The following is a 15,020-nucleotide window of genomic DNA, read 5'->3' as shown; positions in this document are numbered from 1 at the left end:
GCAAGAAAGATTTAAACTCATGATACTATGTAATATGCTGCTGTTGTGTATATGGGTGGATATTTGTATTTTTTGGCAAATCTTAAAGGCATAAGATGGTATCAGACTCTGAAAAGCAGAGCTTAGATTTCTTTAAGTGCTTTCAATGATCTTGTAAAGAGGGAGAGGTTTGTTTTGTTAGTTTTAGCTCTGAAGATGACAGATACTGGGGGTAAACACGAGTTCTCTTACTTTTGGAGGAGATAACTGAACAGGAGGAAATGCTGATAGGGAAAAATGCTAATGGCATTTTCAGTCATTTTAAGCTGCCAGAATGATTCATTTTCCTGGATGTTCTTCTCAATCCTGGAAATTAAGAATTAATTTTATAGTAAAATGCTATGAATAAGAATTAGGTATCAAAATTCCACAGAAAACATTGGTTTTCTTAAACATCCTGTGAAACCCACAACTATCATACTTCTAAATATCTTCTTTTGACTCGCTTGAAGAGATTAGTAAAGACATAAGTTTCTTGTAATCTCCCTAACAACTCAGCCTGTCCTGATATAGTGGTTCTAGTTGATGAATTTAATAAAATCAACTGTGTTAAAAGAATAGAGGAAACAGAGGTGGGAAATGAATTCCTTCATGCTTCATTTTCCTGCCTAATTTATTTTATTTTATATATTCATCTTACTCTAACCACTGGTTTGGAGTCACCTAATTTGGTTCTGATACTTGTAAGTAAAGGAAAAGATGTTTCTCTCTAAGGAATCACACATTGTCCATTTATTTGAGAGGTAATGGGTCTGCCTCCTACAAACCACAGCCAGAGTACCACTTAAGAGCCAGGTTATAGGCAGAAAGGGATCTGGGAGGTAGGCAGGGAGAAGAAAAGAAATAAACGATCTACTTTAGCTTCATGATACTAAACCACAGCCTACATGAGAAATCTGAAGAATAACTGCAGGTAAGAAGTGAATGTGAGCAAGCATAATTTAATCATTTTCACTGAAATAAAGTTAAAACTTCACTTAACTCTCATGCCAAGAGCTACAAGAGACATGATGAGCTTGGTCTAAGGAGGTCAGTGCTTCCATAGGAAAACAAAGCCCTTTGACTTGAACTAAGCTAGAAAACAGGGACTGGCAGACGTGCAGTAAAAGAATCTGCACAACCTCCAGTCACTATTTTTAAGTTATGCCCAGAATTATGAAGCTTTTGAGAGTGGAGCATCCAGATACTGTCTTTCAAAGTATCATGAAAGAAAATAGTCTATAACATAGGTTATAGAAGAAATAGTAAAATAGGATTTAACAAATAGATGATTTATAATGAATGATAAATCAATATAATATTACACTCTGATATTTACATTCAGATGTCATCATCATGTTTGTCTTTCACGAAAGTGAGTGTTGGCAGTTCTAAAACTCTGCAGGAAGACCAAAAGTAGATGGGGTTTGGGTGGCTTTGCCAGAAGGTTGGAAAATGTCTCTTTTCTGTAGTCTCAATTTATTAACAGTCTTTCTCAGACTTTGAGTTGCATTCTTTCCCTTCAATAAATTATAGAAAATTTCTCCAGTAGTTCTCTTTTCAATTTTCCCTGGGGTTTATGCAGTGAAAATCAATTCTATTTAAATTTCTCTAAGGTCTCTAAGGTTCTCTAAGTACATTCTGCCTGGGTTGAAATATTTCCATTGGTGCCACCTGCTAGTTTGTACAATACATAGCTTTTTCAGAATGGTTTCTTTCACTTAGCAACATGGTTTGTTTTTGATTTTCTTATTCTTGTAGGCCCATAGAGATATCCCAAGGTGTTGCTAGTCACTGAGTGGAAATTAACAAAATACAAGTCATATTGTCTTGCACAAAATACAATGGAAACTAGAACATGCTAGCAAATATTTCATCTGGAAGAGGAATAATTTTTCCTCAATGCTACTAGGTTTTCAAAACTGTTAATAAGCTCTGAATCTTTTCTATATACTTACTACCTATAGTTTCATCCATGGCTTTTTTGCATTTAAATTGCTTATGAAAAATAAATTTGAGGGTCAAGCTAAAGCACATGATACAGACATGACACAAGCTTCCTAAATCTCTTAAAACTGGCTTTTTCTTCTGGGACAGATTGTCAATATGGGTATCCAATTACACAACCTTCAGAATAATAGACAGAAAGTACAGCATGTTTCCCCTGTTGCTTGTTTACAGCTCTCAACTAGTCATGTGTTTCACCCCACGTGCATCAAATTCTGTTGCAGCAAAGGTCCCCTCCACTCTAATCAGTACGCAACCTTTCCCTCCCTTGAAAGAGATTTTAACTATGTACTCTGCAGCTCCTTTTGCCTGGGTTATGGTGTAATGTTAAAGGTTATTCTCACAAAAACAGAAAATACATGCAAACATGATTTTATTTTTTGATGACTTTTATTTTTAGATTCTATTACAATGTGCAGGTCTCAAGTATAACTACAATATAATTTATGACAAACTCAAACATTTTGAGCATTCATATATGTATGAAATTTATAAAGAATTCTATGTAAACAGCATTATTATATTCATGGCTATTCCTTTATTTTTATGAAGCAACTCAATTATTTTCCTCAAGAATATAACATAACAAACCACAGTTATTAAAAGAAATTGGTGGCCTCTATACATAGGTCCTAAGCCCAAGCCAGTTACTTGGCCATTCTAATTTAGCTGGCCCACTTTCATCATTCCCATTAACATTTCTCTGAAATTGCTATTTAGAACTGCTTTATTTACATATGCATTTCCTCTTAACTTTTGAATAAAGCTATCAAAATTCTATAAAATCATGCTGAACAAATATTTAGAGTTGAAGTTTTCATCAGTTAGCATTTAGAAACAGCCAACAAGTTACTTACATCTTTTGCAAACTACGTAACAGTCAAAAAGATAAAATGAGATTCTCCCATGTTTATCTCCATTGGATGAATGGATTTGTGTTCAAATCTGTTCCCTGCCACTTTATTCCAATTTAAATTGTACAGTGTAACTATCATTTTATATCATTAGATTAAATGTGTTCAATGATAGTGTGACTTAAATATTAGCAAGACAGTGCTGAGAATGGTATCTTATTATTAGTACCAAACAGTAATCTGTATGAAAAGAGAAGTCTAACTTCCCTTCAAGCTTGTAATATATTAAATGAGCACTTGGTTCCAAAATATTGTTATTAATTGATAAAAAGTTACAATTAGACATTCCTGGGAAAACATATATATAAAAAAACTTAACCATGTTACATTAAAAAATTATAGTTCAGCATGAAATGGAAGTGCAACTTTGTAATTCTTTTTTTGAAATGTTTAGAATAAATTGTGTTGAGGAACAAGTTGCTAATATTTTTTTTCACATAAAAATCAGGCAATGTAAAAACATGAATAGTAAATCACACATAAACCTTCCCACATCTTTTCCCACTATATTTTATAAATACGCAAAGTACAGTTATATGGATTTAAAATGATGAGGATAAACTTCACATTTAAGGTAGTATTAATTTCTTAATTTTGTGTATTAAAAAATCTTACAAAGGTAATATACTTTGCATGGTTCTCTAAACTGGTCAAAACCTATTTTCAACAGACTTAGCAGGGAGGTGATACAATGCTCTATATAGTCTAGGAAAACACTGCATGGTATCTTATATAGTAAATAAAAAAGAGGCCCAAATAATGTAAGATGAATGATTGGTAAAGAATCTTTGGCCCTAGGTTTAATTTCATTCATGCTTTAGGACAAATGTCTAGATGTGATAATCTCCTTCACTAATGCTGTAAAACACATCATACTTTAGAAATATTCTAGGTAGGAAGTTCTGTGGAGATGTCACTTTCTTTGTTTTTGTCTGTCTTTCTCATTTCTGTGTTTTTTTTTTTTGCCCTTTGCCTTTCATCCTCTATCTGTACTTCTTCATCTCTATGGGTATGCTTAAATCTCCTTTATTTTTAACTAGCCAAAAGAACGACAACGAAAATGTTTTAAGCACTTAATATAGAAATACAGTTTATGTTCTTTTTTCATTGAGGAAAGCAAATGAATGAAATATTGTTGTATATATTTGTTTTGAAACCTCCCACAAAATCTTCTAAATAAAATTACTTTCCACTTTTGTAACTCATGAATATGAATAACTCGATAGAAGAATGATCTCACGTTCCTGGAATAAACTCATAAAAAATGCATTATGGCTATTTCTTTTCAAGCCAGTATTAACAAGTTTTTTTTCTAAACTAGAGATATAATCCTTGATAGAAGAACAACAGCAGAAGCAAAATGAATGTGTGCTTGGTAAACTTTAAGCTCAGGGTACATTATTGATGGATACATAATATATCTCATAGTCATAGAATTTTAAGGAGAAAGTGACATCCTTCTCATTTTGTAGATGAAAGAACAAAGGTTCAAGTGGATTACTAGAACCAATCAGGCAAGCAAGTTGGCAAGAATCTTGGTTGAATGCTATTTCATTCTTACTACACACAAGTTTGTGTTGAAAGCCTGCCATGTAGTACGACTTGAAAGCTTGCCATACACATTCAGGATATTATGCAGGTGAAATACTAAATACTGTGCCCAAGTCATTCTGCTCAAACATGTACCATGATATCAAATATCTTTCTGCATATCTGGAAGCACTCCACTGAAGACAGTATCAGCTTTGCTCAGTGCTGAAGAATGATTCAACAATACTGCATGAGAAAGCAGAAAACTGTGACAGAAATGATAAGAGTTGGGTCGTTGTTGGTATTTTTGGAGCAGCACAGTCCGGCATTACAGTATATAAATTAAAATGGATAAAGCTTTCTTTAGTTGCTTATTTTCTCAATCATGTTCATTTTTTTCTTTCAAGGAATGTGATATGTACTTAAAATAATTTTTCATGTTTCATGATTACTGAATGAACAAACAAAGATATAGAAAAAGGCAGCCCATGAAGCACAATATTCTAAAGGTAACTCTTATCCTAATCAGTATATGCATCATGATAAACAAAAAGCATTGGTAGAACTGACCAGCCTACATGTCACATGGCATTTAGTGGGCACATATAAATTGGTTTTCATGTAACATGGATAAATTTAAGCACCTCAAAATATAGAATGACCTTTGGACATGGATAAAAGAGTCTTGCCCCCTAATAACAAGATAACAAGATGTTTTAACTGAACATTCATTACTGGTGCCTTCTATCAGAGCACTACATTGAAAAGTCAAGGCAAAATACTTTTGTAGATATCCAAATGTTAGGTATTGGCGTGTGTGTGCACCCACACATGCCTACATGCATGGGAAACATGAATGTTTACAATCCTGTGAAAAGATGACAAGGCAGATGTGAATATTTTCTACAAGTTTTTCTGATTTATTAAAAGTAAATAAAATTAAATCACCTCTGTTTGCTGTAATCAATAATTCCTGTACACTCACTCTTAACAATTCTTAGAGATACATTTACCAATGTAAAAATAGCCATCTGCTAATGCTGCCCACCTATGTCAGAGAATCAGAGCTAGCAAATGCACTGACTTTGAGAATAAATTGATAAAAAGAGATTTGGCATAGACCTCCTCAAAAGAGTCTTATTAACACAAATATATCACCTTCACAGGCTGTAAACAATATATCAAAAAATGAAGCTCTATTTTTTGCCTTCCTTGCCATCTTTCCCTTTGTCTTCCTTTTCTGTTTTGTCTTTTTCATATTTCTCTCTGTCTGGTTTTGTTACACTATCATAAGAAGGTGGGGAGACAGTGGATGGAGTTGCATCTGTTTTTTCTGGACTTGAGTTCTCATTAACATTATCAAAAACCATATCTTCTTTATTGGGCAAATCATCATCTCTGTCAGCATCTTTGATGTATATACTTGATATATTTTTGACATTTTGCCGTAAGCGGTAACGTCTGTAAGCACGCTGAATGACTGTAGCAGACACATCCTCTTGCTTTCTTTTTAGTGTAGTTGTGATGGGCTCATAAGACACCTTAGAGGGATTTGCAGACATGAACCTTTCTTCCATCTGTGAACGAAGAGAGTCCATCTCTCCACCTTCCCCCAAAACACGCTTTGTAAAGGCAAATAAGATGTCAAGGCAGTGGATCCTGTCCCCACTGACCATGGGCAGGTCCATGGCAATGAGCTGGACTTTGTTTGGTTTTGCTATGAGAAGAGGAGGATCCAGGGCAGCTGCAAAATCAGAGAGTTTGCTATATTCTATAAATTGGGTCGCGTCTGGATCAAACTTCTCCCAAACCTCATAGAACATCTCAAAATCGTCCTCACTCAGGGGCTCAGTACTTTCTTCAGTAGCAACACTGAAGTTCTCCAGGATGACAGCAATGTACATGTTCACCACGACCAGAAATGATATGATGATGTAACTGACAAAATAGAATATCCCGACAGATGGGTTCCCACAGTCTCCTTCAACTGAGCTTCCAGGATGAACTTTTTTGGGGTCACAGTCCGGTGGTTTACTGTTGAGGATAGGTGCCAGCAATCCATCCCAGCCAGCAGAGGTGGTAATCTGGAACAGGCAGATCATGCTGTTGGCGAAGGTCTCAAAGTTGAACATGTCATTAATTCCAGCTTCCTTTTTAACATAGGCGAAGTTGGACATTCCAAAGATGGCATAGATGAACATGACCAGGAAGAGCAGGAGGCCGATGTTAAACAGCGCAGGAAGGGACATCATCAAGGCAAAGAGCAGCGTGCGGATCCCCTTGGCCCCTTTGATCAGACGCAGGATTCGGCCAATCCTGGCAAGACGGATCACCCGGAATAGGGTAGGGGACACAAAATACCTTTCTATCAAATCTGCCAGAAACATACCTGGTGAAGAGTGGAGGAGTAAATGGTAAATATTTAAATATCTATGCTACAGAAAATTATGACTCTAAATAGTTTTATGTGCCATTTTATCTCTTGTGATTTCAGGATTTTCATTTTATATTGAAGACAATATTATAACAATCCAAGGACTGAGCAATCCCACAGTAAAATGGCTAGCCTTAACCACTATGACTTTTTTTTCTACTTTAGTAGGTTTGTGAACCTTATATTTTTTCATGCACAGTTTTTTAATTTGTAAGGGTAGAAAAATTAAAGTCACATAGTAAAATGCTAAAAAGAAAATATAAATCACCTGAAATATCAACCAACCATTAACTGCTGTTAGTATTTTGTTTAGGATCACTCCATTTTTCTATGCAAGCACACAAACATATACAAATGTAAGCATGATAATAGAAGGGTTTTTTGGTCATCTGTTTTAGTTATTTCATCATATGTTATGGAGGTATTTCCATTTAAATGACAACAGAACAATTCCCTATAGTTGTATAATGTTGTGTCAAAGTCACCATATTTTGAAGAATTTTATGCTGTTTCCAATTGTTTTGATTGAAATGAATATCTAAGCAGGTATATTTTTTGCATGAGCATTTTTTGATAATAATAGAAGGTAGGTGAAACAGTGATTTAAATCTTTGTTATATATTGCAAATCTACCTCCAAAAAGTTTGTAGAAACTAACTTTTATAATGATAGTCTATGAAAGTGCTCCCACTTCATATGCTCACTGGTGCTGTTTTCTTCTTTGTAATTTTATCAAAAATATCTCTGTGATGTTTGAAATATCTCAGTATTGTGGCATTTTTTTGGGGAAAAATAATCCACATTTTCTTAATTTATTGGACATTTTGTATGCTTGTTGACTATTTTCAACTTTCTCCTTTTGGCCTAGTCTAGTTTTTGGATATTTTTCTGTTGGGAGATTTACTTCTTATTGATTTATGAGGAATATTTTTTTTGTGTGTGGTTCCTTTTTTTTAAAAATTTATTTATTTTAAATGGAGGCTAATTACTTTACAATATTGTACTGGTTTTGCCATACATCAACATGAATCCGCCACGGGTGTACATGTGTTCACAAGTACTAATCCTTTGTTAGCCATAAATGTTACATTAACAATTTCCTTGTTTTTAACATGTTTTTCAACTATTTTTTCTTTTAATTTGGTGGCGGTAGTGATTCTTCCTCCATAGAATAAATATTTTGATTTTTATGTGGTCATATCTATTATTTTGTCTCAAGGGAGTTGTTTGTCATGAATAGAAAGGGCTATTTAAGCTCATGGTTATAAATCTATTTCTACTAGAATACAATTTTACACATCCATTAATCTTGATCCATGAGATCTTTTAACTGAGTAATTTAGTAATTCTCCATATATTGAAGCTTAAATTAGGATTATTTATTTGAATCTATTACTTCATCAACGTAAAAACAATCTTTAATATCTGGCAATGTAAGTCACCCCTCATTACTCTAATTTTTCTTCCAGATGAATTTTAGAATCATTTAGATTTATGTTGCCAATTTATTATCCCACTCATATTCTCATTGGGGTAACACTGGATTTAGTATTTAAACTTTCTTTTGTTTCTGTTAGTTTTCCTCATAGAAGTCTTATACATTTCTTATTACAGTTATTTCTAGGTATTTTCCTTTATTTTTATTGGAATCATGAATCAGATTTCCTTAGATATATTTTCTAATCTTTTGGTCCACATAAACAATTATTAACATTGGTTCATGGTTCATGCAATTTAAAATCTGTACCTTCTGAACTTTAATTGAATCCATTTTATTGGTTGATTCTCTTGCATTTTTAGAGTACCACAGTAAGATGTGAAACTGATCATTTGCTCCATTGTTTAAATATATGTACCTCTCCGTTTTCTGATCTAATTGGATCAGCCAACACTGTTACAAAGCGAAGTGATAGAGGGATATTCCTTTCTTCTTCCTAAGTTAAGTGGAATGCTTCCTCTCTTCTGCTTGCTGTTAATGTGTGATTCCTACCTAAATTTTAATTTTTCTTTTATTTTTTCCAAAAATTGATTTTGAATGCCTATTCTAAGTTGCAGTACTCAATATAGCAGTTTTAGATTATAGTACTTTCAACCTTTCTGAGTCTCCTTGTTTCAGCATCTCTAAGTGAGTTTGTATTAAATAATCTCCACAATCTCTTCTGTCTAAAATTTATAATTATAAAAATAAATTCAAACCTAAACTACTGGGAAAGGCATGTACAAATAATGAAAAACAAGATGACAGGAAAACAGCTATGGGAATGAAACAAGAGGAAGTATAAAATCAAATATTGTGATTCACAGACATGACTGTGGTTGGCTGAAAATGATTACAGACTTGACAAGTATGAAGCTGTAAGAAATGAAGCTGGCATTTCTTCATACCTTAACTTCACTTTGATTTCAGGGAGAATTTTCAATCACCAATATTCTGGCTAGTTATATTATCACTAATCAAGGGATAGTTCTCATATATGCAAAAACTAGAAATGATTTCAGATTCTACATTTAGATTTACATTGCCAGTTTACATTGGTCTAAGACACATCTATCTACTGGCACACTTGCTACGTTTGTGAAGGGTATCCTGGAAGTCAAACATCAAGGGGTATTATGTGCTTCCAACAAATAGAAAATGTATCCTTCAGGTTCATAACGTGAACCTAGGAATTCTGACGCAGATGTTTTTGTTTAGTTTTGCTTTAAAGGTTACTTCATTTTTTTTCAGTGTTACTCAAAAGTAGGTTTATAGTCATGAATTCAGAAACTTCTCTGAATACGTGTGATGTTTAGTTTGACTCAGAATTAAAATCTGATTAATAAATGGTCTTACCTACAATGGAGAGAATTACAACCACAAAATCAAAGATGTTCCAGCCTACAGTGAAGTAGTAGCATCTGAGGGAGATCAGTTTCAGCACGCATTCTCCAGAGAACAGGATAATAAAAACCACATTGATCCAATTTAAAACTTCAGTCACGTAGTCACTTTGTCCCTCTTTTTCCACCATCATGGTTACCATGTTGAGGCAGATCAGAACCATGATGGCTATATCAAAAGCTTGGTTTGTTACTAGGTCAAAGATACATCCTTGGAATTTGTTCTGCAAAGAAACAAAAATGATAGGAAATTGTACAGTAAATTTTCAAAGTAGTATCCATAAATGATTACATTAACAAAACAAATTTTAAAGGTACCTGTCTTCAAAACTTGCATAAATTATCCTTGGTTATAAGCTCTTGCTTTGTTTAAGGAATATGATTAATGGGCTAGATCTAAGTCAGAGTACATGACAACTTGCTGTTGACTTTCAGTGTACCAATTCTTCAATTAACCTTGTAAACTAACATTTGCTTTTAAGTCTATCCACCCTAGTATGTCATACAGGAATTGCCAGGATCACAAGGTAATTTTTTTACTAAGAAACTCTCAGAGACAAAAAAAAAAGAAAATCTCAGTTCCATTACCTACAGTGTTTCAAGGTAATAAAATGACATCTCTAAATTTCTACTTTGTCACCTTATTTTGACTAATGTGTTGGCATCATTGTCTTACACTGGTATTACTGCTATAATATCAGAGATGTATACTTTCCTGTCTCTTCCATGTATAGAATATATACTTCCAAACATATCCATATTTAACATATCACTTTTCTTATCAATCTCACTGAACAGTACTGTGCTTTTCATGAAACTCAATTTCAAAATCACTTTATTGGTTACATAAGCAAGTTTTAAGACACTCTATCAAGATCAAGTAGGGTACTGAGAAAATTAAATACTAGAGCTTTAAATTCATAGATTATGGTTCTGTAGGTCTGGATGAAACCTGGCCATGTGTCCATTTAAAAAGTGCTGGATAATCCTCATGTAGGCAGCTGGTACTAAACATATTCCCATTTTTAGGATGCTCTGTCTTCAGCCACAACTTTGCTCTACAGTGTTATACAAAACAGAAATTGAGATACATAAAATGCGTTTAAATTTATTTTAACTATTAGAGGAATACAAACTATTTAACTGCTAAGACTCACTATTTACACCTGAGCCTATTCTGGTCTTTGATCTTATGGCAGGATAAAGTTTAGATTCATGACCAGTCTGACTGCTTCCCTGGTGTTCTGTCTGTTGTAATATCAAAGGTCTACAAGGTTGGTTTCACCTGACTAAAGACACCTATCACTACATGCTGTGACTACATCATAGAGTCATCAAGATAATCAAATTTCAGTCAGAAGTACATTTTATTTTGATTCTCTATAGAACATTTGTACTAATAGTAAGATGTACAGCTAATGTAGAGTAAAAGCATATATAATTATTTTTTCATTTTTATAGAAAAGGAAAATATATGAAAGACTATTAAGAGCTGTGATAGTGTTCAAAATACATATATTCAGTTTTATAAGGACTTTTCTTTAAAATGTTAAAATTATACATTCATGTTTAAGAAATAATTATACATTAAAGATGAATTAAAATAATTTTAAAATTTACATGCTAAATATAATATTTTTTACCCCTGGCCGAGGTATTGGCTTTTGTGGTTTCTTGGATCCCAGCTTTTTCATTGCATTATAATATTTCTTCTGTTCTTCTGTCATAAAGATATCTTGACCTCCAAGGTAAAGAAATAAAAATAAATCTAGTTAAAACCAGAATCATTTTCCAGATATTCCTTCAGGTGATTATTCAGGTTAAAAATGTATTCATACAGAAATGAAATGTGTTTTCACTTCAGTAGCACATATATCGGAGAAGGCAATGGCACCCCACTCCAGCACTCTTGCCTGGAAAATCCCATGGATGGAGGAGCCTGGTGGGCTGCAGTCCATGGGGTCGCTAAGAGTCAGACACGACTGAGCGACTTCACTTTCACTTTTCACTTTCATGCATTGGAGAAGGAAATGGCAACCCACTCCAGTGTTCTTGCCTGGAGAATCCCAGGGACGGGGGAGCCTTGTGGGCTGCTGTCCATGGGGTTGCACAGAGTCGGACATGACTGAAGCGACTTAGCAGCACATATATTAAAATTGGAACCATATAGAGATTAGTATGGCTCTTGAAAAGTATTGCATACTTCTGGTGACAGATGGTGACACATGTAACTAAAGTCTTATGGTAATCATTTCACAATGTATGCAAGTACTGAATGATTCTATTGTACGTGCTGTGTGCTGAGTCATTTAGTTGTGTCTGACTCTGTGCGACCCTATGGACTGCAGCCTGCCAGGCTTCTCTGTCTGTGGGATTTTCCATGCAAGAAAACTGGAGTTGGTTGCCATTTCCTCTTTCAGGGAACCTTCCCAACCCAGGCTCTAACCAGCATCTGTTGTCTCCTGCATTAACAGGCAGGTCCTTTACCACTAGTACCACCTGGGAAGCTAATATATTGTTATATGTTAATTACACTTCAATAAAATGAAATGTATCTTATTATGTGCAAGGTAGCTATAAATCAAATCTATCTTAAAGGATTACCTACACATAGGGACATGACTCTCTGTATGTAATGTAATATGCATAATATATAACATATACGGATTATGTGAAATAATAATTGGCTCACTTATTTTTTAGTAGCCTAACTTGTTTTGTTTTAAATGATATGCTGGTATCTCATTTTATCTGCTACTTGTCTCATTAGGCATTTCATTGTTAAATAACAAATATATCAGGAAGAGTGATAAGAAACAAAAGTAAGTAATAATTAGTTGGCTAATGTTTACTTATTAGCCATACTGACTCATAAATAGTAGGGGCAAAAAGTAATAATATTTTTGTATTCACTTGTATTCATTTTATCATACCATATTCCTTTAGCATACAAATGAATATACTATATATGTTATGATAACACATTGATAAATAGTGTACACACACAAATATATTTGGTATACACATAGTACATTTATTTACTTATTTACTAAAAAAAACTTTCATTACCTCTTTAATTCCAAATAAAGGAATTTCAATATAAACACTTTATTGGGTATAAACAATATACATAATAGAGTTTTAGATGTTGAGAAAATTATCAATACTCTAGGGTTTCTGACTTGAAGGACTTTCTAATTGAATATACAACATTTAAGATTCAACAGTAAATAAAGTAACATCTAAATAAAGTTTTTGATCCTTTCTTCACTGTAGAAGTCTAAATCTCACACAGGAGACCTAGAAGTTTTGCCTATTCTTTTAAACTCTGTTGATTTCTTAAAATTATCTACAATTTATACAGATTCATGCACATTCCTCATTGATCTGAAATATAAACTTTAAGTTATGGCATAAATTAGCACAATCCATGTAATTAGGAATTGGGGGGGAAATTTATAGTTCTGAAATCTTTCCTTTACTTGTAGGGTCCTGGAGTTAAAGGTGATTTGGATATGGTTTCCCTTTGGTTTTCCTGGATTGAATTTTCTTATCTATCAAATACCTAATGAAAACCAGTCTTCCCTTTCTGTCTTATGTGTTTTAATTTACATGTCCTCTAATTGATACGCAGTCTTTGTGTAACTTTGGTATTCATTTGATCTACTGATGTACAAGAAAGAACTTTCAAGATAATGTCAAGAGAAACCTAAACCCTTCACTGTCTGGTGACGAGGGTTGAAAGTGAGTACATGCTAAGTCGCTTCAGTCATGTCGAACTCTTTGTGACCCTGTGTGCTGTAGCCCACCAGGCTCCTCTCTTCATGGGATTCTCCAGGCAAGAATACTGGAGTGGATTGCCATGCCCTCTTCCAGGGGATCTTCCTGACCAAGGGATCAAACCCATGCATCTTATGTCTCCTACACTGGCAGGCGAGCTCTTTACCATTAGTGCCACCTGGGAAGCCCAAGGGTTGAATATCATAGCCTATTAACTTATAATTACATGTCTTGTCTTCCGTTGACGATACCCTGGTTGTCAGTATAATGAAGAGCGGGATGAAGCTAAGAGGAGATTACAAAACACTCCAGTAGAGAAACTCGTGTTGTAATTTTAATTAACCATAGCTTATAAAGACCCTGTGAAATGCATCCCTTTAAAACCTAGGTGGCAGACATTCTGTAAGTCAGGCTGGTCTTTACATGTTATGTCAAAGATGTATTACATAGCAGTTAAAATCAAATCCCTTATGATTATACAGTGGAAGTGACAAATAGATTTAAGGGACTAGATCTGATAGAGTGCCTGATGAACTATGGACAGAGGTTTGTGACACTGTACAGGAGAGAGGGATCAAGACCATCCCCAGGAAAAAGAAATGCAAAAAAGCAAAATGGCTGTCTGAAGAGGCCTTACAAATAGCTGAGAAAAGAAGAGAAGCAAAAAGCAAAGGAGAAAAGGAAAGATATACCCATTTGAACGAAGAGTTACAAAGAATGGCAAGGAGAGATAAGAAAGCCGTTCTCAGCAATCAATGCAAAGAAACAGAGGAAAACAATACAATGGGAAAGACTAGAGATCTCTTCAAGAAAATTAGAGATACCAAGGGAACATTTCATGCACAGATGGGCTTGATAAAGGACAGAAATGGTATGGACCTAACAGAAACAGAAGATATTAAGAAGAAGTGGCAAGAGTACACAGAAGAACTGTACAAAAAAGATCTTCACAACCAAGATAATCACGATGGTGTGATCACTCACCTAGAGTCAGACATCCTGGAATGTGAAGTCAAGTGGGCCTTAGGAAGCATCACTACGAACAAAGCTAGTGGAGGTGATGGAATTCCAGTTGAGCTATTTCAAATCCTAAAAGATGATGCTGTGAAAGTACTGCACTCAATATGTCTTCAAATTTGGAAAACTCAGCAGTGGCCACAGGACTGGAAAAGGTCAGTTTTCATTCCAATCCCAAAGAAAGGCAATGCCAAAGAACGCTCAAACTACCGCACAATTGCACTCATCTCACATGCTAGTAAAGTAATGCTCAAAATTCTCCAAGCCAGGCTTCAGCAATACATGAACTGTGAAATTCCAGATGTTCAAGCTGGTTTTAGAAAAGGCAGAGGAACCAGAGATCAAATTGCCAACATCTGCTGGATCATCGAAAAAGCAAGAGAGTTCCAGAAAAACATCTATTTCTGCTTTGACTATGCCAAAGCCTTTGACTGTGTGGA

General features: G+C 34.5%; 1 protein-coding gene across 1 annotated transcript in view; it reads right to left on the bottom strand.

Annotated features, from left to right (window-relative positions):
- Window positions 1–4,474: 4,474 nt before the first annotated feature.
- Window positions 4,475–15,020, bottom strand: part of SCN9A (sodium channel, voltage-gated, type IX, alpha subunit) — a 166,177-nt gene continuing 155,631 nt past the window's right edge. Inside the window, exons 25-27 of the mRNA XM_010858941.1 lie at window positions 11,427–11,531; window positions 9,737–10,007; window positions 4,475–6,858 (exon numbers count right to left, since the gene is read on the bottom strand). Of these exons, the coding sequence (XP_010857243.1) occupies window positions 5,666–6,858; window positions 9,737–10,007; window positions 11,427–11,531 (1,569 nt within the window). The 3' untranslated portion in view covers window positions 4,475–5,665. The remainder of the gene's footprint in view (window positions 6,859–9,736; window positions 10,008–11,426; window positions 11,532–15,020) is intronic.

The sequence above is a fragment of the Bison bison genome, unplaced genomic scaffold (genome assembly GCF_000754665.1).
Source record: "Bison bison bison isolate TAMUID 2011002044 unplaced genomic scaffold, Bison_UMD1.0 scf7180017864452, whole genome shotgun sequence".
NCBI classification, from domain to species: Eukaryota; Metazoa; Chordata; class Mammalia; order Artiodactyla; family Bovidae; genus Bison; species Bison bison.
The sequence above is the reverse complement of the archived record's forward strand: the minus strand, read 5'-3'. Positions and strand labels throughout refer to the sequence as shown.